General features: G+C 39.8%; 1 protein-coding gene and 1 pseudogene across 1 annotated transcript; both read left to right on the top strand.

Annotated features, from left to right (window-relative positions):
• Positions 1-7420: 7420 nt before the first annotated feature.
• On the top strand, positions 7421-10129 carry LOC149023685 (cyclin-dependent kinases regulatory subunit 1-like). Its single transcript, XM_089142838.1, has 4 exons — positions 7421-7496; positions 7620-7759; positions 7851-7911; positions 7997-10129. Exons 2-4 carry the CDS (start codon positions 7707-7709, stop codon positions 8147-8149), a joined length of 267 nt encoding a protein of 88 aa, XP_088998964.1. The 5' UTR covers positions 7421-7496; positions 7620-7706; the 3' UTR covers positions 8150-10129.
• A 461-nt stretch (positions 10130-10590) lies between these two features.
• On the top strand, positions 10591-25180 carry LOC149023686 (putative pectinesterase 15; annotated as a pseudogene).
• The last annotated feature ends 95 nt before the right edge of the window (positions 25181-25275 follow it).

Raw genomic sequence — 25275 nt, forward strand, 5'->3', positions numbered from 1 at the left:
TTTGGATGAGTCCTAGCCTCATGCTTTATCCTTCGAGGTTATTTAAACCCTCTTCTTCAAGCCGAATGGCATAACTTTATAATAGAAACTTTCACGATCGGTCAAGAAAGCTGTAAACTTTTCATCTTCCTGATTCATCAAGATCTGGATATACCCCAAATAGGCATCCATCAAACTCAACGTTTCGTATCCGACTGTGCATCGATTAAAAGATCGATTCGGGGTAAAGGATAGCAGTCCTTCGGACAAGCTTTGTTAAGGTCTGTGTAGTCGGTGCACATCCTCCATTTTCCATTCAACCTTTTGACCATTACCACATTGGTCAGCCAGGTCGGACATTCAATGGGTTCGATGAACCCTGAATTTTGTAACTTCTCAACCTCGCCCCTAAGATCTTCGTGCTTTTCCATTGAGAAGTTTTTCCTCCTTTGAACCATTGGTTTGGCTTTCGGATTTATCCAAAGCTTGTGTTCTGCCACCTTTCGATCTATCCCCGGCATGTCCTCGGGCTGACCATTCAAATATATCTTTGTTTTCCAGGAGGAATTTCTTCAATCTTCTTTAAACTCCTCCAATTGTTCAGACCCAATATGAGTTGTTCTTTTTTCATCCTTAGGATCTAGTTGGATTCATTCCAACTTCTCCACTGGTTCAGGCCTTTGCATCTCATCCTCGCCCCAATCATCGTGTATTTCAATCGGCAATGTTGTGGCCTTTTTTGGACCATCTTTATCCTTCAGATATGCTATATAGCATTGTTGGGAGATTTTTTTACCAGAAGTTACTTGACCAATTCCTTTATCAGTTGGGAATTTGATCTTCATATGCTTCATTGAGACTACCGCGCTTAGCTTTGTCAAGGATGGCTTGCCGAGTATGACATTGTAAGCTGGAAGCTCCCGAACAACTAGGAAATTTACTCGAATTGTGGTTTCCTTAGGGAAATTTCCCATCGAAAGATGTCCAATTGAACCGATCATTCGGCTATAGCTGACAAACCAGCGAATCCATACAAATGCGTGGATGACGGCTTCATTAAATCTTCCTTGACCTTCAATTTTTTATAGGCTTCGTAAGACAAAAGATCTGCCGAAGACCCTGTATCAACTAGTACTCTGTGCACCTCTCGGCGTCCGATCTCTACTTTGATCACGATCACATCATCATGAGGTGTACACACACCCCTCTCATCTTCTTCATCAAAAGTAATAGAACTTTAGTTGTTCGGCCTTTTCTATTTTTGGGTCTCTCCAGTCCCATTGAACTTAGACTTAGCTTCAGCTTTCTGAGGGACTCAAGCTTGGGTCCTCCAAATACGGTAAGAATAGGAGATCGACTAGCACCAATCACTTCCTTTCCCTTCTTTGACTTGGGAACCTCAACTCGGAGATCTCTACTTCCTGAACGTTCCCTTTTTTTGACAGCTATTCTCGATTCAGCCTATCTCCCTTTGACAAAGCTGGATAGGTGTCCCTGAGATATCAATCTCTCAATATCAGCCTTCAGGTGACTACATTCATTGGTGTATTGCCTGTAATATTTGGGAAAACGGCAATACTTCTCCATGTTCCATTCTCTTGGCTTGGCTATCATCTTTGGTGGCCACTTTAGAATGTCTTGATTCTTGATCTGCATCAAAATTTTCGACCGTGGAGCATTCAAGGGTGTATACTCACTTTGATCGGGAGAGCGCAGCCTCCAAACCAAGCATGGTTTCCTTGCCCAATCATGGTTGGACTACTTCGGCCTCTAATTCCTTTCAAGTGCCTTCTGCTCTTTATTTGAGGCCTTTACCTCCCCTTGTGCATCAAGGATTTCACTCAATTCTGGCTGCTTTTGACACCTTTGCACCAATTCGGAATAAGTGGCAAGCATGTCTTGAAGTAATAACTCCAGTAGCCTTCGGTTTGTGAGCCCAATGAAGAGAGCAATTTTGGCCACCTGTCCGTCCAAATTCTCGATCTCCATTGTGACTTTGTTAAATCTTTTCAGGTATTCCCGAATTGATTTGTTCTTCCCTTACTTGATTGTGAATAATGTTTCCTCCATCTCCTTGATTTGAATTCCACTTTTGGAAATGACCGATAAACTTTTGGGCTAATTCATCAAAATCGACAATTCTTCCTGATGGAAGATCTGAGAACCACTTCTGAGCCGCCTCGGTCAGGGAAGAACCGAACACCCTACAAAGAATTTCACCGAATTTTCCGCTTATTGCCATAGTTTGCTGGTAGTAACTAATATAGGCAATGGGATCTCCCAAACCATCGAACGAAGAAAAAGTTGGGAGCCGGAAGTTATGAGGAAATTGGAATCCGGCTATAGCTTCAACAAATGGAGTCTTTCTGATGACCGATGATAAGTTGATTTCATGCATATTATTTTATACGATTAATTTACTATATTTCCATGTGTTTACAATTGTTTTATATCAATTTACCCTAATATGATATGAAAATGAATATGTTGCACCCTTTCCTTTTATTTATATAACATTGGTGATTTTATATATTTCTTAACAAATTCTAATTAAGATTTATTACTTTTACGCGTAAGAAATTATCAATCAAATCTGGGTATTATTGCAAGAGTCCTACAGCAAGTCAAAAACATAGAGAGATTGAGTCCTTGCATGCTTCTATGTTTTATTTCTTATTTATGATTTGATCAAATAAAGGAAAAGAGGAAGAATAATCGAATTCAAATAAAGAAGACAGAAAAATCCCGTTTTTGAGTGTCTCTGTCCAGTTTTGATCAAAATCTTCATCGGATGGTCATCTGGTGTCCGATCGAGCTGATTTTTGGAGGACAACTTCAAGACTTCTTAGTCTTCAAATCCAACGGTGGGATTATGCATTGGAGATCTCAAAGTTAGTCCAATTCATATGTCAAAACACTCCTTGGTTAAGTCAGATAAGAACTCTGAGTTTAATTAATCTATAAAAGGAGAGTAAACTCCAGGAAGAGGGAGAGGCAGTTTTTGGAGCTTTGAAACACTAGAGAGAACCTTCTTGGAGCTTTGGAGGAGTGGAGAGGTCAAACCAAAAGACGTTGGATGGCTTTGGAGATCTGAAGCTTAGGATTAAGTTTTTCTTGATCTTCTTTCAATGTTCTTGAACTCCTCTGTAATGTTTTTAATTTTGAGTATGAACTAATTTAGTTTTTCTAGGGATCAGATGTAGCCTATCTTTGAATTCCCACTCTTGAACTCATCAATATAATTTTGAATATTGTTTCTTTTGATTGAGTTTTTACTTCTATTCTTCATGCTTTTGATTTTAATTGGCCACTAATCAACTGATTTGTTAATCATAATGATCTGAGAGGGGATTTATGTGTTTAGTTCATTGGAGTAAAAGCCATGAATTACATGTAGGATAGAGATATACTTACATGGTTTGTGTAGTTGTTACATAGGAATCCATAGAATTTAATGATTTCTCAATTGTTGTAACCCACATAGAAATATTGTGGGTTAGCAATTGAGGGAATTTCTATTAGTTTCGAGAGAGACTAGTAGATAGGGAAGGGAATCTCGACTATCAATCAGAGGGATAAAAGGGTGGGAATGCTTAGTTATGGTGAAATCTGACCCCTAGGTTTTTAGTTATTAATAAATCTCAACTTGAATTTCAATTTGCATTATAGTCTAGAATAATTATCTTCCTTATTATTTGTTCCAATAAAATTGGTATAATTAATTTGGTACTTAATCTATAGTCTTTGAGGGATCGATCTTTTATCATTATATTACTTGTTACGACAGCGTACACTTGCGTTGTTATTTTTCACAACAACCGAATAAATGTCATCGATCATCTTTCCTGGGGAAAGTTGTCCCAACCTCTAATTTATATCAACAAGCTCTCGACCAATGTGCACAGATCGTCCACCATCGATCTGAATGCTTTCTCATCTTGAGCGTCGAGAAGTTGGCAAGTGAGTGCGAACTCCTCTACCGAGCTTTGTTAATGTTTCGGTTCGGATGGCTTGCGGCCGATCACGCCGACTGTCCCTTCTGGGCAATTCTCCGGTTCTTAACTCCCCGGACCGACCTCAGGGTTTCCTTTGAATGTCCTGTCCATAACTATGGCCTTCGGCTGGTTGTCTATCTCCTTGCTAGGAATGCCCTCATGTTGGAGGTAAAAGCATCTGTGTTTCTCTTGCATGTCTTCTAGCCTCCTCTTGATCAGGAGCTTGAGGAGCCACCACTTGCTTGACAAACATACGAAGCGTCTAGTTCATCTCCAGAAACTAAAGTTGCATTTGATCCAATTGTTGCTAAAGAAGATTTGAAGGGTTCAAGCGTTCGTTACCACCTAATCCTCCATCTTCACAAACCTCTTGAGCACAACTTCCTTTTGGAATATCTTCTGGATCATTTCCCTCCGAAGGGCGAATGCTTAGTTCTCTTTGAGCTGCTGCCGCTGCTGCTACTGATCTAGTAACCATGACTTTCTGAAGCGTTTCCCACAGACGGCACCAAATGATGCATCCAAAATCTGCTCAACCCTTAGATCACTGGTGAATGACCTGCAAAACAATGTCAGACGTGGCCCGACCGTGGAGGTCAAGAGGCCACCTCCGAAGGCTAAGTCAGTTAAGGGATTGATCACAAAGCTCGGCACAGTTGTTGAATACGAATATTGTGAATGCGATTTAGTTACCTTCTTTGTACGTAGGTTAGGGTTTATATAGTTTTTACCTTCCAATCCCGACCATTAGATTCATTCGTGCCTTATCTTGGTGGCCGTCAAATCTTTACAGTTGAACTTCCTTTGCGGAGTGGTGGGTGACTTTCCTTAATCACATGATCTCTTACCCTAAGTGCATGGCAGTTACCATGTCCTACACGATTGCCAACTTCCGTGAGCAATAATAACCGCTTCTCGATTCGTTATCCATCCCGAATTTCATGGGTTCGTGCTTGCCTTCTGGACATGCAAGGTTCCTTCCTTATCATGCTATTGTTTAATCCGGTTCATTCGAACCTGACATGGTCGAGCAGTTCTCGACCGGAATCAAGGATTGAATTGAGGATGGATCCGGTTCGATCATGAGTTTCCCATATCAATGAGTGTTCACTCCCTCAACTTCATGTTTTTCAGTTGTTGTTGAGGGGTAAGGTTCTTTAGTACACTACCCATCAAAATGTTGAGATTGTTTTCTATATGAAATAAGAATATTATACTGATCCAAAAAAAGAAAATTTTGTTTGTTCAAATAGTACTAACAAAAGTCCCAAAATAACGTTAAGTTTGTTATTTTTTATTCATTTAAGTATGAAACAATCTCTTTAAAATCCAAAATGCCAAGAATATAAGGACAAATTGATATTCCAATGGTTTTGTTAAATGAAGATAATACCATCTTTTGGCTTATTAATTAATTCTAACAAGGGTAAAATTGACATTATACATTCAAACTTAATGGTCTCTAAACAACATCAGAAGTGAGGGGATAATTGTAATTTCATAACGAACAAGGATTGATTAAACTATAGTATAAAGGGTATTAATAATTATTTTTAAATTAATATATTTTTATGCTGAAATTATTATTATTATTTTCAGATAATTACTGTTGCTCCTTATGTTATAGCTTAATTATTACTTTATCACGCCTATATTTTTTTAAAATTACTAATTCAACATTACACTTTAACTATAATTATTATTGCCCCGTACCCTGAAACTCCATTAGTTAAGTGATGACATGGCAATTTTATTTGTTTAAAAATTTTAAAAAATTATCTTAACGTTTTATTCTACTTATTTATACTTTATATCAAATTATATTATTATCTTAGTAATTAAGAAAAAATTAACCCTAATTTGATATTTCCTTAAATTTTAACTTTTTATATTTACTTTTTAATTTAGTATTTTTTTTTCAATTTGATATTATTAATTTAGGAAGTTTGTATCTCCATTAGGTTTTCATTTATTTACTATCTAATTTGACGTTATTAATTTTAGGAAGTTCTTTTTCTTAAAAAAAAAAAAACAATAAGTTAGATAATCTTTTTTTTTTAATTCAAAATAATAAAAAATACAAGCTCAAAATTGGTATTTGTTATGGTCTTTTTTTAAAGGAGGATAGTATTGTATTTGATTTATGGGATAATTACTATTGCCCCCCTATACTTTGATTTTATTACTAATGTATCCCCTGTATTTTGCAAAATTATTAATCCAACCTTTAACTTTGTCTATAATTACTAATGCCCCCTACTGTTAAGTTCCGTTAGTTTACTGATGATGTGGCATCTCCATATTTTTTTAAAATCCCAAAATACCCTTTTACTTATCTCTTTACTTATTTACCCTTTTGTCAAGTTACAGTAATACCCTTAATTAATTATAGAGAAAAAAATAATCATAATCTGGTTTTACTCTAAAAAAAATCACCAAAATAAAGAAATAATAATTGAATAAAATTAAAATAGAAACCGAAGAAGAGGGAAGATAGAATTCAACTCAAATTTGGAAACCGAATATCACCTACTGTTAATTCCTTCTCGGCAAGATTTTGTGGTTTCGACAATGGTGGGTTTGTAAAGTGGTTAAAAGTCTAAACTCCCATCGGGAGGTGTTACGTTCGTTCCAATATTAAAAAGCACCAGCCCCCAAAAAAAAAAATTTGTGGTTTCCTTCCCAACTATGCTAGAGGAGAAGGTGGGAAACCAAATCGAATTTGAATTTTGCCAATTTCTTTAATTCAAAATAAATAAGTTTAGTGAAGGTGGAAAACCAATATTTTTTTAATTCAAAATAAATGAAGTTAGGGTAAAATTGACATTTAATCTGGTTTTTATAAATGGGGTAGTATCGTCTTTTGATTTCTTAATTTTAATGAAGGACAAAGTGGACATTACATATTCAAACTTAACGGTTACTTAACACCGTTATAAGGAAGGGGGGGGGAGCAATTTTGTAAAGAACAGGGTTTTATTAGTAATAAAATCAAAGTACAGGGAGGCAAAGGAGGATAGTATCCCTTGATTTATTTAACTCTATAAGGACAAAATAGACATTAAACATTCAAATGTAATATTGTTAAAATTGAGGGGGACAACAATAATTTCATAAAGAAAAGGTTATTTTAATAATTAAGATATAATAGAGAGGACAACAATAATTATCTCTATTATTATTATTATTATTATTTATTTCAGATAAAATTAGTAATTAAACGAATTAAAATTAAACCAAGCCAAATCAAATCAAACCAGTAACATTAAACAAAATCTTCTGGTTTTCTGAAAGATTTAAATTTTGAAAAATCAAATTCCCTAACGGCATTTTTTCCTGAAAGATTGAATATAAATTCTTAGCAACCAATGGTAAGGTACCACGTTTCATCAAACATATATCTCGTATGGAGACGAGAATCGACTTCTAGAGTCCTACTTGTTATTGTTATAAATTCTCCACCCCGAGCGTCGTTTTGCTTTGCTTTGTTGTTCTCTCTCGCGTTCTCCTTATCATTTCCAGGTACCATCATCATCTCCTCTCTTTCTTCACCTGTTTTTTATTTTTTATTTAGAATCAAGAAGGATCGATCTTCTTTTCTGATCGATTTTTGTTCTTTGTTTGTTTTTCATTTCATCGTTGAAGGTTCTCGACGAAATCGAACCAAATCTTTTGGTTTTCATTCCCATCTGCAAGCAATCAAAGCTCAGCGACTTGAAGAATTAGATAGAGATGGCCCACATTCAGTACTCTGAGAAATATTTCGACGACAATTACGAATACAGGTAAAATCTCCTCACCAAGATCGCTGTAGAAGTGATTCGCATATTTTGTGTCTTGATTCTTGAATACCTTTCGGGTTTTCTGTTCTTGCAGGCATGTTATTCTCCCTCCTGAAGTTACCAAACTGCTCCCGAAGAATCGCCTTCTTACTGAAGTAAGTAGAACAGATTTTCTTGTTAGCATTCAAAGTTAATTTTCTGAGAATTTAACGGATTTCGATGTTCATATTGATGTTTCAGAATGAGTGGCGCGCGATCGGTGTTCAGCAAAGTCGTGGATGGGTTCACTACGCGATCCACCGCCCTGAGCCACACATTATGCTTTTCAGGAGGCCGCTTAACTACCAGCAGCAGCAGGAAAACCAAGCTCAGCAACAGATACTAGCCAAGTGAAAATGAATTTTACTTAGTTCCACACATTGCTTCTTTTGTGATTCTTTCTCTCTGTCTTTTCATCTAGAAAAGAAGATATAATTAGGGTTTCTGGGTTTATTTCCGCTTTGGATGTGCTTCTGTTCAATCGTAGGTGTGTCTTGTTGGGATTTGCTTTGCTGGTTTCATTTTCTGTGATGGGATTCAAGCAATTCGTGACATCGTTGCAACTGTTATAGTTAGGGTTCTTTTTCTTCGTTCTTCAATTCAATGGTGTGGCTAACTGTAGTGTAGATCTGACTGGTAGCCTATGTCGTATTTCGTGGTTTTCGTTTCCATATCTTTTTTTGGGTTTTTTTTTGTTCATCTCTCACTTTTTCGCACAATTATCTTCTTGGCGATATTGTATATTTTTGCTTGAGATTTCTCACTGCCTTGCATGGATTCTCTGGTTTAGGAATTTGGAATTTAACTTGCTCCTCTTTAAAATTGAAAAACCCAGAAGTGTTCAACCCAAGAGATCCAAAATGGTTTCCTAAACAAACAAGTGTGGGATAGGGTTCTAAGTCCTAATTTCCACCAGAGGATTGGAATTCTTCTCTTGAATTTCTGTCAAGCAAATAGGATTGGAATTCTTCTCTTGAAGGTGCTATCCAAGTTGTTCTCATGCAAGTGGAAGCTCTGTTTCAGCACACCTTGCTTCCCTTAGTTGGTATCATGTGGTTGCAATTTCACCAATCTTCATTTGATGTAACATGAAACTATGTTCTTAAAGCCATTTACTTTTTTTTTGCCCAACCTCAAAGCCATTTACAGCAGTAGCTAGATAGCCTAGATTCCCTTCCCTCTGAGAAAATGTTTAATATCATCTGTGAAGTTGGGATGAAACAGTTGGGCATTAGGAGTAGGGCATGAAGGTTTTAGTGCCCCCTTTCAATGCCAAAACCAGAGTTGATCTCTTCCATCTCCTCACTGAATAACTCTACTTACCCAATATCCACATCTGTTTCCTAAACCTCATGCTTTAGAATCGATTGAGTTGGTTGTTCCTGAGTCTGCACTTTTATTCTGAAAAGAGGAGGGAGTTGGAAATCATTCATAGCTTTCTTATGATGATGGTGCATGTCTTCAACATTGGAATCCCTACTCAATAGGAAATCTCTCTCTATGAAGAGTTTATTGTCCAAACTCACAATCCGTTGGCTTGCTGCACCCTACCCCAGAATATAATCAGAATTCTTCTTCCCCTCCAAACCTATGGCATTATTGGCTTGCCCACCTAATGCTCAGTTCCCCTCCCCTCTCTCTTTCATTAGGAAGAAAGAAAACAAAGGGAAGGCCCCAGTGCAGGATGCTCCCTTTGCTTCCCTTGACTCCTCCTCCTACTCTTCCTGAAAGGAAGCTGCAGATCGAAGAGCTTAACAATGATTCTGGTGCTGACACAGTAATGCGGATGTGTGAGAAATTACCGGATGGATGCTGGTCATTTTCCAAGCTCCCTTCTGTTGCTCAATATGGGTCTTGACAAAATCCCCTCAATCCGTGATATCCAAGATCACGGATTTAACAGCCACACATCAGAGATAGAGAGTGATCCAAACCAACCATATCACTTTCTTTCTTGTTTACCTCTAGCCAACCCTCCCATCTGCTTCCTAATCGTTTTCTGGCTATCGATCCCTTTGTTTTGTGCCGTTTACTGTGGGATTATACTTACTTGTGGCAAAAGCCTAACGGAGAAGATACAGGGAAAACATCTTTGGGTAGTTCTCAATTTGGTTTTAACCTAAATTTGCCCAATTCTACTCTTAATTGTACAAGTCTATAAAAAAATAATATCAATCACACTGCTGGATCAATTGTGGTAACACACATGTCATCCGTTGATGGTCGCACAGAAAATAAAAATATGGGCTTCCATTCCATGCATGAGGTGGAGGCTATTGTTTATACAACTTGGATTAAGATAAAGCACCCTCACTCAAAAGTGAAACAAGGACTCAAGACCATTAACTCATGCTGAAAGGCTCTTCATAAAGTTACAAGTTTCTTTGCTATGCTCTAGATATATCTAGATTACACTGTTTCTTTAATCGTGAAATTTTTTCTTTAATTTGAGCTACAAGAATTTTCATTCAGGAATTCTTGTCTTGATCATAACAAAAATTCATTTTGAGCATAACAAGAATCAGCAAGCATTCTCCACATACAACTTGCGAAGCAAAGCAAAACAAAGGTTATCATGTCTATTCTGTAACTGAAAATATTATAAGAAACAACAAGAGATGAGGACTCATTCAGAAGCAAACTTTGAAAGTGAATAATAGGAGGGTAATGGGTTCTATACCTTATGGGTGGTCAGTATCCTATGTACAATGGGGAATCAATCTCCTCTATTGTATCCTACTCTTTACTTCCAAACTAACCAACACACACCTATACATCACCTATACATAATTCTCTCTAGAGATCTCCTCTTCCTAAATTATGAGATGTTACACCCCTTCTCCCCTCACACCCACATCAAAAGAACGTGAGCAAACACTAGCACCACCACAGCTCCCTTAGAACAGTTCAACCATGAGACCCAAAACCAACATTATATTTTGCCTTTCAGTCATTGTGTTCACACCCTTGGCCATTCTAATTCCTTTCAGAGAAATCCATCCTCATTCTTCTACCAACAGCCCAACTACTGGTGCAGTAAAAAGCCTTGAGATTGCCTTGATCAAACAGGTGATGCAGCAAACTGGCATTGATGAGCTTCTCTCTGTCTTGAAGCGCATAATTGCCAACCCAATATCCAGACGTGCTAGGAAACACAACATGGAATGTGATGGCACTGATACATTCACATCTTGGATTGTATCAGAATATGGTGTTTCTCTCCTCCTTACAGTGGATCTGAACAAGGAATGCGCCAACTTCACTAGTGTGCAAGAGGCCATAAACGCTGTCCCTGACACAAGTCCCACTAGAACACTAATCTTTATTAATTCCGGTGTTTACAGGTAATTATCTTTATCATATCAAACATTAAATACTAATTGAGTAGTACTATTTGATCTCAAAATAATTTTAAGTTTGCTGTGAGAGGGAGAAGTTGGTTGTGGATGTTGACAAGACAAACTTGATATTCCAAGGAAGGGGATATTTGAAAACATACATAGAATGGAATGATTCTGCTAACATCACTGGAGGCACCGTTAACAGCTCTTCAGTTGCCATTTTGGCTCCTAACTTCGTAGCTTATAATATTAGCTTTCGAGTAACCAAATTTTTTGGTGATTTGATTTTATTTAACTTGGGTGTTAGCTGTAACCAGGGTTCAAAATCTCAGTTTTTCACGATCATATAAAATTTCGAAAAACCCAGTTTAAATCAGCTTCAACCAGCCAAGTTTTGACAAGTTTTAACCACATTTGAGCACTCATAACAAGTTGAGTTTTGCCCACAAAATACCTTGAAACTTGAGAGATATTTTGGTTTCCTAACCAGTCAATATTGATCTTGTTATAACTATATATTGGATAATAGACAGAGAACTGATTTGTTTGAATTACTTTCTGGGGTGTTGATGATGAAGAATATAGCTCCAGCGCCTGATCCAGGTGAAGTTGGTGGGCAGGCAGTGGCACTGAGAATTGCAGGTGACCAAGCTGCATTTTATGGCTGTGGATTTTATGGTGCACAAGATACACTTCTTGATGACCAAGGAGGCATTACTTTAAGGAGTGTTTTATCCAAGGATCTATTGATTTCATCTTTGGGAATGCCAGATCATTCTATGAGGTACATACATATATCTATCTGTTCTTCAATCATTGCTGTATAGATTCCTAACTAGGCTTAAGCTTCTACTTATCAAGCTTAGAGGTTTTATGAGCAGTGGGTGGTAGGTGTGGTCTCTAGAGACCTTCACCGTCAAAAAAAGGAGTAGAGTCAAGATTTAACATCAAGAGGGGCTGAATAATGATTACAAAATTTCTACCACTAATATTAAAAAAATAAACTACCAATATTGATCCAAAATTAATACTAATTTCTTACAAAATCAAAAACAAGTGAAAAGCCTAAAAAATACAATGACCTTTCCACCCTTTGTCTTCATAGTTAAATTTTTTTTGCAATTGGGGGGTGCAAGTGGTGATATTTCACACATTCACGCAAGGAAAGAGAGCCAAAGGGATCTTTTTATAAAATTTTAAAAAATAAAAAAATAAAGAAAAACGAGGGGAATTTCAAAAAATTTGGGGAGCTCCCCCCTCCCCCGGCCATGGGGTGGCTCTACCTGTCGAAACCGTTTTATCAAGTTTTTGTTTTGTTGGAAGAGCAAGTCTTGCATGTTCTGTAAAGGTCACTCTTTAGAACACTTTTCTCATTAGTTCGTTCTTGAAGATAAAAGAGTGAACCATTGTAACAAACAATTACTACCCCTTCTTGTATGGTATGCCAAGACCATTCCAATCAGACTTTCCATTTTTATCAAAAGCCACACTTTTTCTCCATATCTTCTATTACTAACCCATGTTGGAGGTTGCTACTGACACAGGATTGCACCATTAACTCAATAGCTAAACAAGTTCTAGGAGTGATCACTGGATCAATCACGGCTCATGGAAGGTAGTTTGCAAGTGAAAAGATAGGATTTTCGTTTGTGTATTGTATTATCAATGGAGTAGGAAAATTGTGGCTTGGGAGAGCTTGGGGTGCCTATGTGTTATCCACCAAAATCATAGGGGCTGGGGATAGCCACATGGAATAAGGTCAAGGATTCATGTGCTAAGCCAAGAGCCGTATATTAAAGACTTTTCGGGATATAGTACTTCTCGGGAGGACCCATGGCAAGAGTTAAACCAGGGATAGCGCATTACTTGTACTCGCGGAAGACTTCTTGGCAAGGATGAAGGACCCCACAACTGTCTTTTCCCACGCTCCGAGCATACGAAGGATCCCTCATATCCCGCAGCAGATATGGAAGCTTCTGTCCAATTTAGGGTTTCCCTCGAGCCTAGTGCCTTCAGCCCCTATGTCCAGACGGCTGCATGGCGCGGACGTAGTAGGCATTGATGGCCCATCCCATGATAGGACGGCATGGCGGACAGGCGGTCAAATCATCCAGCTTGTTAATCTTCACAGATGCATGAAGCCATCTCCACCTTCCATCTCATAAAGTAAACATCCAACAGCTGAGAAGCATCAACTACTTCTTTAGGTATGGATCAGCTATATAATTCCTCATCAAGCCTGAACGGGTTAAGCTATGAACATTCCATCCATCACTCTTTCGCTTTCTAACCCTGGAAGAGCATGATCTTTCTCATCTCTTTGGGCTTTCACTCCATGATGGAGTCTTTGATTTGCTGGCCTAGACTAACTCGATTGTCGGAGGTGGCTTCTCGTCCTTAGAGGCGGCCCACTTTCACTTTGTTTTGGTTTCAAGAGCAAGGTCTGGATCAAGAGCAAACTATGGAGCTAAGATTATATTTTTTTTCACACCAACATTGGCGCCGTGGGAAATTGCTAACAAAAAGATCGCTGGCTCTCCCTTCATTCCTTTTTTTGTCAAAATCCTTGCTGCAAACCCGTGACGGATGGAGGACGATGGGGATATCAAGTTCTCGTCCCGGAAGGAATGCAGCCTCAAGGAAAGGAGTGGGATAAGGTTATCCTTGGTGTTTGTTGATCCTCCCCTTAGGAGTGAATCACATGTTCATCTCTCTAACCTCGCACCCACATGCGTTCCCCCCTAGTACTCTGAAGTAGGCGTCCCCCTCAAATGAAGGGCCACCTACGCTCTCTCTTGTAGCCTTGCACGCTGCAAGAAAATTCAGCTCTCTCCATCTTTGGTGAGTGAATTGAAAAAGCGAGTAGGTGTGTCCTGTGAGGGGTATCGACGTAGGACGAAGAGCAGCTCTTGGGATCCCAGGATTAGGTAGAGTGAGCAAAGGAATTATCGGCCTCTCTAAAATGTCCATGATCTATAATCTTGAAGTAAATTCTGAGACTCAAGAGACTAAGGGCCCTTAAGGGCATATTTATGCACCTCCCTAGCGGGAGCAGAGCGTTGAGATATAGCTGCCGTAGTTGAGGACGTTAACACCATACTCCTGGTGGCTGATCGCTGTGGAAGCAAACAAAAGAGTCAATCACTTAACAATAGTGGGAAAGGCGTGTCGAGGTCCTTCAGTGAGCTGGCTTTAACCTACCTCCAGGGAGAAACTCTGAATTTCTCCCACATGATTGAAATCACTCAAGAACAGGAGCCCCTGCAGAAGTGAAGGAAGAAAACCTTGTTGGATGACTGCAGCATCCACTCGGCTATCTCCTAAGCTGCCAAGGGTGAGCGAGGCTACGCGTGTTGCATGGCATCATCAACCTTTTTGCCATGGCATGTATTGCTAAAGACAAACTAGTCACTCTCACGGAAGGCTCGGCCTAGGGAATATTAAACCTTCCTCGCTGTAAGGTCATTATATCCAAGGAGAGGTGGACTAGTTCAAGAAAAATGGAGCCTAGTAGGAGCCGGATCATCCGGGGACTTAGTGTCTCTGAATACCTCCCCCCCTTTTAAGGGTCAACCAGGAGATATCGTCAATAACCTCAGTTTTGGGAGGATCTGCTCCTCTCCGAGGGAATGCATGATTTTGAGAGATGAATTCGCGACCCTGCTCGTGGAATCCACTTTCCTTGGTTAAATGTGCATGACCACAAACGGTGGAGCCTAACAACACCTAAAAGCATGTCCTTTAGAGGAATCAGAGGTGTCAAGCTCACTTTGGGCGTCAGTGTGACAGTTCATGGATGAACAACTTCTCGCAGGACAGTAAAGTGAGTGCTTCTTAAGCCTCCACTTCACCGCTGAAAAGTATCTGTGAAGTCTACATGAGGAAAGTGGTAGTTGTCTAAACAGGACCCAGGGTCCCCGCTAAGTTGGAGGCATATCTTGCTCTTTATGATCCACTTTCCAAATAAAGGCAACAAAGTGGTATCCCTTGACATTGGGAACCAGTAGTCTTCAAGAAGAAAGTCAAAAAACTAATTAACTTTCAACGGAGGACATTGGGATGGAGGACCAATAGGCGATATTCCTAAAGCAGGGGTCCCTTTGCTAATAAGGCGAGCCCTAAAGCTGCAGATATTCCTAGCATCTCCTTCCGAAAAATTTAGCAAGAACGCAAAAAAAAAAAGTTCTCCATTCATAAAAAGAGGAGTTACAGCTAGAAAATGAGCTCACCATACAAAAAAAGAGAAAGGAGAACAAAAGATATTGTTTATAGCAAAGGCGGAAAAGTCAGGCTGGCATCTTCAGGGGTGGTCACTATCATAGGAATTTTGCTTGGAGGCAGTGCCTACGTGGCATTGCTCCGAGCAGCCAAAGGTCACGATTAATATGAAGACAGAATCTTCAATCGCAGCGGCACAAAATGCACATGTGCGATTAAAATAACTTAAGTGACTAGTAAACTGGTTTTTACAACCTAACTCAAACCCAAACAATGGATCGAACTAGTATTTGTTTTCACTCTCACATTTAACTTCTCTCTTCCAGCGATGTCTCATCTCCACAAAATCCGGTGACGTCTCTCTGCCCAGAAACTTTAGATTTCCCCCGCCACCAACTACCACAAGCCAACTCTCGATGGAATCAACGAATGAAGCCTAGTTGCTTAAAGTTAGGACCACGATATCAAATTCTGATTCACAAAAGTGAGATCGAAGTGAAAACTAAACATATTCTTTGCCAAATTTCACCGGATCTGACCTCGATCAAACCGAACAAACAAAGGACGAAAAAGAAAATCAATCTTCAACAAGCGATGCTTTATCTCTCCCCTTTATCGATCGAATCAAAGCTGCTTTTTTTTCTGTTCTCCGACGATCTCTCTTCTAGCGACGTCTCATCTCCTCAAAATCCGGTGACGTCTGGTTATGCCACCTTTGGAAACAAACCCCCGCCCCTTTCTTGCTTCTTTCCTTCCTCCACTACCACACACACACTTTCTCTCCAATTTGCTTGTTCCTTATGATCATCAGTTTTGTTGTAGAATGAGGACATGTAAAAAGGAAGACAACCTGAACTGAGGGCCTCAGCTATTGTCTACAATTTTTTTTTTTTTTTTTTTTTTTTTTTTGCGGTAGAAAACATGAATTTGTTCATGCAAAGAATCAACCCATCTGATAACTAGTTTTCTTGACTCCACCCAACCAAGCAAAAAAAAAAAAAAGGAAATCATACAAAGTGAGAATTTTCGGACAGAATCTCTAATGTTTAACTGCATTCAAAGCTTCTTAGTCTGATTATGGTTTCCCTTGGCAAAGAGAGATGCCAAGTATAGATGTTGTTTAGCTATTGCACCTCAATTAGGTGCACGGTTATAGTGTTACTCTGCTAGTGATCATATTTGGTCAGAAGATGGATTACTCTATAGCTCTGAACAAGGGGAGAATTCTAAAAAGTTGAAATCATATGTCGCAAATCCTAGGACTTTTTCCATTCTGAGAATTTTCAAAAGCAAAGAAGAGATAAGGTCCCTGAGATTCACAAGCATGGGGCTTTAAAAACCGATGACCTCATATTTTGGTTTTTCATCTTCTTTTACCTTTTTTTTTTTTTTTTTTTTTTTTTTTTGAGAAAATTTAATAGCTAGATTTGGGACAAATCATTGAAAGACGAGAACAAACATACTTTCTAATGCCTACCTTAGCAGCAAACAGATGCAAAACCTAAGGAACAAGCAAATTGGAGAGAAAGTGTGTGTGGTTGTGGAGGAAGGAAAGAACCAGAAAGGGGGCGGGGGTTTGTTTACAGGGGTGGCATAACCACAGATGAGACGTAGCCGGATTTTGAGGAGATGAGAAGTCACTGGAAGAGAGAAGTTAAATGTGAGAGTGAAGACAAATACTGGTTTGATCCATTGTTTGGGTTTGAGTTAGGTTGTAAAAAACCGGTTTACTAGTCACTTAAGTTATTTTAATCGCACATGTGCATTTTGTGTGGTTGCGATTGAAGGTTTAGTCTTCATATTAATCATGACCTTTGGCTGCTCGGAGCAGTGCCACATGTGCTCCCAAGCAAAATCCCTATCATAGAGCCATCTGGATTAATTTGCAACAGGGGAACGGTATCCAGAACTTCTTCAGAGGCCTTGAGATCAAGGGTTGCAACAGGAGCGTGAGAGGGGCCGGAGGTCTGAGCTGCTTCTTTGGAGGAGGATGAGGACGTCCCCTGTGAAGGATGCATCCAGTTGAAGAAACGTCCGCAGGAAGCCTTGCTATCATCAGCTGGAAAGCCTCATCCAACTCTAGCTTGAAACCAGGGGTAGTAGCGTCAAGCAGCTCCCTCCTAAGCTCTTCAACCCTTTTGATGGCATCCCGCGCTTTCCTCTGACTCACGTTGGCCTCTTCAATCAGCCTAAAAATCACAGACTGGTTATGCTCCCATGCAGAACGAAGGACTCCCAACTCGTGCTTTGACTGCTCACATTTGCCTGTGAGGGTCTCCTTCTATTTCAAGAGATTGGCCAAAGACTCTTTCAATTCATGGACTTGTACTTGCAGTTTGAACCTTCTGGCCTCTATCTCCTTTTTTGCCCTGAAATAATCATTGCAGACCCTGTCTGTGGCTCTCTGCATCTCAATAGCCTCATCCCTCTGAGCTTTGTATTGGGCATTGTTTTAGGAGAGCAACTCCAATTTTCCTTCCAAGTACTTGACCTTCCTCTGGAGCGTATCCCTCTCGCCAATGGCCGTGTCGTGCTCCTTTTTCACGGAATCCTTAAAGTCGAGGCGATCAGATAGGCTTCTGGTCATGGAAGATACCTCGGAAGACAGGTACCTGCTCCGGCAAATGAGTCCTTCGGTCAGGGAGACGGTGCGATAAGCGCTCCTATAAAAAAGAGGAGAGAGAAGGATGACAAACAAGAAAGAAATAAGGGAAGCACCAGGTGACTAATAATAATTTACTAGGCAATTTGTGAAGTCAGAGAGTGCAGGGGAATCCAGTCCGAGGATGACTTGTCTTCTACTGCCACTCTCTCTCCATCCACTCCCTGGACCAAGTTATCTCTCCTTCTATCCCAACCTAGAATAAGAAGAAGGTTTGGGAATCCTTTCAGAGATTCCAGGCTCCTGGGCGGTTGGAGGCATTTTCGGGGAAGGTGCTGCTGGTGTTGCTGGTGCCGGTACTACTGCTGTTGCTGAGGCTGGTGCTGATAATGCGGATGCTGCCGTTGCTGCTTGAACTGGTGGTATGATTGCTGGAAGAACTATCATTGTTGATGGTTTTACTACTGATGGAGCTGCTGGTGTTGCCACTGCGGATGCAGTTGGCGGTGTTGGTGTTCCTGAGAATGGTGCTGCTGTTGATGGACGAGAAGAACCGACGGGTGGAGTATCTCCAAAAATCTCTAAAAAACAGGAATCTAAAGTCCTTGATGCTGGATTGGACTTGCTGGCTCTGGAAGCAATTCTTCGAGAGGATCTTTCCCCAATGGAAACCCCTAGAGAAGGATGTCCAGAGGTTGCCATCGAGATGTCCGTAGAAACTTTGTCGGCTAAACTAGCCTTCATCATTTTTTTCTTGCCTCTGGTCATGGGAGGAGATGCAAGTTGCTTACGACTTTCCTTCACATTTTTACCTCCTCTTTGAATCACTTCTCGAGGACTGCCTCCGCTGGACACGTAAATGGGCGATTCATCCTCCGACTGCTGATTTGTCAACTTCCTCCTTTACTCCTCGAATGACTTCTTCCATGGTCATCAACTCGGAGTCTAAGGGGACCCTGGCCGCAAGACTGGGAAGTCCTGCAGGGGGAGTGGAGCTTCCATCTTTTGAGTCCTTGGATTTCCCTAGCTCCAGCATGGCTGCCGTTCTCCCTAATATGTAACGTTGGAGAAGGTCATCCCTATTAAAGGGCATATTGGGAACTACAAAAGAAAGATACTTCTCTCACCAACCATTAGCCCCCAAAGCAGCAAAGAGGCTTCGAAGTCCATTTCTTTGCCATGGACATGATCGCATTTTCCTCTAACAAGAATATTATAACGATATCTCTCTCCCTTACTTAGGGAAGGTTTGCGGTTTAACCTCTTAATATCATTCTTGGATAGGAGAGGCCAGGAAGAGGAAGCACACTCTTGAGGGATTTTGCAGGCAATATACCTATCCGCCCATCTCTTATATTTTTTGGGAAGCGAGCCCTTTTTCCAAGATCTCAAACTTAAGAGTTGGAGTACCCCGCTTGCTAAAGCTATACCACCCCATTCTTCCTAAGGCTCGAATGTAAGAAGCACCGCGGAATACCAATAGGTTACAACCTATGTTGAGGCGATGGCAACACCCCATGAAACCTATGAGGTATCTCCAACAATTTGGAGCCAACATACCTGGGTTAAGGCTGTAGTACTCCAAGGTTTGCTTGACAAAAGAACACAGTGGGAGGCTCAAACCACCCAATATGGAATCAAAATAAAGGGGAATCTCCCCTTCCTTCAACCGATTTGCTCTCTCGTTAAGGCCAGGTAATCTTACGGGATATTTCATCAGGAATCCTAAAAGCTTTTTGCATTAACAAAGTATGGCGACGGCGAAGAAGGCTGGGATAATTGGAAGGTCCTAACCAGGTTTTATGCCTGGCCAAAGAAAGAAGTTGAGGCAAAAAGTCAAAAGCCTTACCTTCTTCAGTGGTATAACTCAGGGCTCCGCCCCGTTCGAGTGATGAACCCAGTGGCGATGAAGGAGGACTGTACGTACTGTCCGATGGATCTTGTTCTCTCCCAACTTCGTCCTGTGAAGCCCTGGCAAATGGTCTAGACCTACTGGCAGTCTTCCTACCCATTTCTTCTCTATTTGAAGGATTAAAGAAACAGCGAGGAAGAAGAGGACTGAAAGGTCTTTTACGATTTGGAATCCGCTACAGGAACAAAGAAGAAGTAACCAAGGGTCATTTTACAAAAACCTTTGATGGATGAACAATGAAACCTATCTGCCTTACTTTTCCTGCTCCAAGGGGAAATAACTGTTGAAGCAACGTGGCTGTTAGTGAAATTTAAAAGTAACCGCAAGCGCACGGTATCGTGTAACTAACAAGTTGATCTCAAGGAGATATTAGGGGTGCAAGTTTGGCCCTGGCGGCCCTGACCCGCCCTAAGCCCGCTCTGAGCCCGAATAGGGCTTGGGCTAAAGATTTTGGCCCTAAGGGCGGGTTAGGGCCAAAATATTCTGGCCCTGAACTAGGGCCAAGGGCGGGCCTGGGATTACTCTTTGGCCCGCCCAGCCCATCCCGACTCGTCCCTAATTTTTAGCCCTAACCCAAGCCCTGATTTTGGCCCTGATCTTGGCCTTGATTTTGGCCCTGATCCTAGCCCTGATCCTAGCCCTGATTTTGGCCCTGATCTTAGCCCCGACCTTGGCCCCGATCTTGGCCCTGATCTTGGCCCTGATATTAGCCCTGACCCTGATCCTGGCCCTGATTTGAGTCTAAAGACTCTGGACCCTCCACCCACATGGAGAGGAATTAATTGTGATACATATAGGTGGATACTTGACATGTGTCAAATTTTAAAAACATGATCATGTTTTGTAAAAAATTAATAAAAATAGACTATAACCTCATTTTGGCTCTGATCCTGACCCTAATTTTGGTTCTAATCTTAATATTAATTTGACGATGATCATGTACTACGGTACTAGATTTTTACCATGATCTTCATACTAACATTGATATGAGTCTTGATTTTGATATTTAGTCACTTTGATCATATTAGACTATAAATTCACTTTTTATATTATTTTTAAGGTGATTTTTATTTTTCCAACAAAGTCATTTTTAGTTCAATAAAATATGGATTTTGTTTTTTGACTAAGGCGAGATAATATATTATAAATAATAAAAACTATTACATAAAGAATTAATATCTAACAAATCTATACCCTAACTTCTCATCATGAATATCTAACAAATCTACTCTGATATTTCAAAAAAAATTATTAAAAACATATAGCTATGTTTGTAACTAAAACATCATTTTCTTTAACTATGAAAAAAAATACTTTTTTTTTTGTTGAATACTAAATTATTGTCGATTTACTTGTTAACAAGGTTTTGAATATGATTTTTTTGTATTGAATAAAGATATCAATTTATTGAACAGTTGTGAATGAAAACATACCTACCTACGGCTTAAATTCTTGACTTTGAAGATAAAATTTTCATTTATCAGATTCCTTTTGAATTATGAATCTTTGATGTTTCTAAGTTTACAAAAAGAGTTTGTGTGACATTCTCTATAATTGACTTGACTTTCAAATATGCCTAAATTTAATTACAATTCTTCTCTCTACTTATTCTATTTCATGAATAATTTTAACTCTTTGCTGCTGGAGAAAAACCAAAGGAAAAAACGAAAGAGAGAGAGAGAAGGAGAGGAGAGAGAGAGAGAGAGAAGGAGAGAGAGAGAGAGAGAGAGAGAGAGAGAGAGAGAGAGAGAGAGAAGAGAGAGGAGAGAGAGAGAGAGAGAGAGAGAGAGAGAGAGAGAGAGAGAGAGAGAGAGAGAGAGAGAGAGAGAGCCAATTAAAAAACCCTAGAAATTTGGATTTCTCTATTTCTCTATTTCTCTAAAATCTAAATGGGTATAGATAGTTAAATACATATTGAATCTAAGTTTTGGATTATTTGTTGACATCTTTAATATTTTATTTTCCAGAATTGAGTTTGGAATTTAAGTATTTAATTACTTTAATATGTATTTTAATTACTACCTGTCTTACATTTGATATTTACGACCAAAGATATGGCCAATTAAAGCTAGGGACAAGGCCAATCAGGGGCCAATCAGGGCCAGGGACAAGGCCAATTAGGGCCAAGGACAGGGTCAATCAGGGCCAGGGACAGGGCCAATTAGGGCCAGGGACAGGGACAGGGCCAATTAGGGCCAGGGCCAATCAGAGCCAATCAGGGCCAACCCATCCCGACCCGGCCCAATTAGGGCCAATTAGGGCGGGAATGGGCTTGGCTTGGCCCTGTAGGGCTTAGGGCCAGGGCGGGAATGAGCTCAAATTATACCATATAGGGCTGGGCTTGGGATTGCAAAAGCCCGGCCCAGCCCGGCCCAGTTGCAGCCCTAGGAAATATACCATTTAGAATTCAACTTCTTAATAGTAATGCGAGAGTGGAATGATTCAATTTTGTTAACTAATTAACTAAACTAAAGGATCCTAATCTATACGTCTAATGCAATCGAATTGAAACGAAAAATAAATTAAACACAATCAATGCATAAATAAAAGACAGGAAAAAAAAATGTGAACAATAAAAATAAAAAGGAAAAAAAAAATAAAACCAGTTAGTATGTTAAAGTAGTCAGTAAAATCTAGTTTATAGCTTAAATGCAAATGCAACACCATCCGTCATCAGAAGCAGAGGCACACCTGTAGGTTTGCTCCGGTTATATGGTTCGAGATGATGAATGAATAGGCAGAAAGTAAATAACAAAACAATAAACAAAGCAATAAAAGAAAAATGAAGCCTTAACCAAAGAGAGGCACGACTATAAGCATCTCTGATCAAGGATCCAGGGGAAGGGAGAACAATAAATAATGCTGAAAGTAAATCCTAAATTAAGAGTATAGAGGGGTAGATAGAAGCGGGAATGGAGGGAGGAGAGAAGACTAATAAAGAAGGTTACTTACTTGCGAATTGAACAAATGATTCAAATCTCAACCAACCCTAACAACCAGATCTAGATCTAGAATGATCTAAATCTGCAATTGCTAGACCTAGAGAAAAACGAATCTAAAAACTTGAAACTTGAACTTGAATTGCATTACATAAAAAAATTAAACCTAAACATTGAATCTAGAAATTTAAATCTCACAAATGCAAGCAAAGAAAACTAGAGAAAGCCTAGATAAACTGAAGAGAGAAGAAAGAATGCTTCTACTAAGCTCTAGAACACCTTCTCCTTTGATGGAGTATGCTCTTCTTTTATAGAGTTTACATGAGATATGAAGCACGGCTGAATTTGAATAAAACTCAGGGTTTCTATCTGACTCAGCCAATTAGGGTTTTGACGTACTAATCGCGACAACTTAGAGAAATCAGATGCATAATTCCATCGTTGGATTTGAGGTTTAAGTAGTCATGAAGCTCTCCTCCCAAAATCAGCACGATCGGACATCGGATGACCGTTCGATGAAGGGTTTGATCGAAACTGGACAGAGGCATTCAAAAACGGGATTTTTCCTCTTTTTCTTTCTGAATATAATTATTTTTCCTCTTTTTCTTTCTTTAATTAAATCCAAGATAGGAGATAAGATATTGATGTATGCAAGGACTCTTTTCCATTTGGACCCTCTCAATAATATCTCTGTAGATTTGATTTAAAATCTTAGCCGTAGATCAAATTTGCCTTCTTTTTCTCTTCAATATTTCGGAGTTGGCCCATAATCACACATCTCTAGCCCATTATGCTCCAGATCATGCCCATTTTTGCATTTGAGAATTTGAATGGACTTCTTGACGTGTAAAATAGCATGATTCAAGCCCAAAACTCCAAATATTTGCTTAAATCTTGAAAAGTCTTAAAATCTGCAAAAACAACATAAAACCCAAGGTAACTCCACTCTAAGTGTATAAAATGCATGTTTTATGCCTTAAGATTTCACACATAAATGTGCTCATCAGTGGCAATTACTGGAGCATCTGAAACGACATGCCTTCCATTTAGAATGACATGATCCGCTGATATAACTGTCAGCTCATGATGCCCGCATTAAAGACACAAGTTTTGTTTTCCCCTGGAGAAGTCATTTAGGCTACTCGAAGCACATCAAACCCAAGAATAATGGGGACTCGAGTTGCATATTCTTTATGATGAAAGGGACATTATAAAGACTAGGGGGCTAATGTTATCCACCAAAATCATACGGGCCAAGGATAGCCATGTGGAGTAAGGTCAAAGATTCATGTGCTAAGCCAAGAGCCGTATATTAAAGACTCTTTGGGATATAGCACTTCTCGGGAGGATCCATGGAAAGAGTTAAACCAAGGATAGCACAGTACTTGTACTGGCGGAAGACTTCTTAGCAAGGATGAAGGACCCCACAACTGTCTTTTCCCATGCTCCGTGCGTACGGAGGATCCCTCATATCCCGCAACGGATATGGAAGCTTTTGTCCAATTCAGGGTTTCCCTCGAGCCTAGCGCTATCAGCCCCTCTGTCCAGATAGCTGCAAGGCGCGGATGTAGTAAGCACTGATGGCCCATCTCATGATAGGACGACACGGCGGACAGGCGGTCAAATTATCCGGCTTGTCAATCTTCACAGATGCATGAAGCCATCTCCACCTTCCATCTCATCAAATAAGCATTCAAGAGGTGAGAAGCATCCACTACTTCTTTAGGTATGGATCAGCTATATAATTCCTCATCAAGCCCGAACGGGGTAAGCTCTGAACATTTCAGCCATCACTCTTTCGCTTTCTAACCCTAGAAGAGCATGATATTTCTCATCTCTTTGGGCTTTCACTCCACGATGGAGTGTTTGATTTGTTGGCCTGGACTAACTCGATTGTCGGAGGTGGCTTCCCGTCCTCAGAGGCGGCCCACTTTCACTTTGTTTTGGTCTCAGGAGCAAGGTCTGGATCAAGAGCGAACTATGGAGCTAAGATTATATTTTTCACATCAACACTATGCAACTGTTATCTTTGCCAATTCATACATGCATGATGTGATGATATCATCAGATGGATGGAATGATTGGAATGATTCCTCCAAAGACCAGTTTGTGTTTCTTGCTCTTATGTTTCAAAGATTAGTCCTCTTGAAAATAATTGATTAAGCCTTGTTTAATGTTAATGTTTACAGAACAGTCTTCTTTGGAGAATATAAAAGTGTTGGACCAGGAGCTAGTGAGAACTCAAGGGTGTCATATAGCAAACAATTAAGCTACTCTGAAGTGTCACAATACATAGACATCTCTTACATAGATGGAAATGAATGGCTTCTCCATCATCGTCTTCAACATGGAGGATTCATTCAGAAATACTAACACTACTTAATGTAGCAATTTTGGACATCATCAGAACTAAAGAAGCAGAGAAGACATAATTGATGAGTGTTCACTCCCTCAACTTCATGTTTTTA

The sequence above is a fragment of the Hakea prostrata genome, chromosome 2, assembly GCF_041222555.1.
Source record: "Hakea prostrata isolate BN-2017 chromosome 2, UWA_Hpros_2, whole genome shotgun sequence".
Taxonomy (NCBI): domain Eukaryota; kingdom Viridiplantae; phylum Streptophyta; class Magnoliopsida; order Proteales; family Proteaceae; genus Hakea; species Hakea prostrata.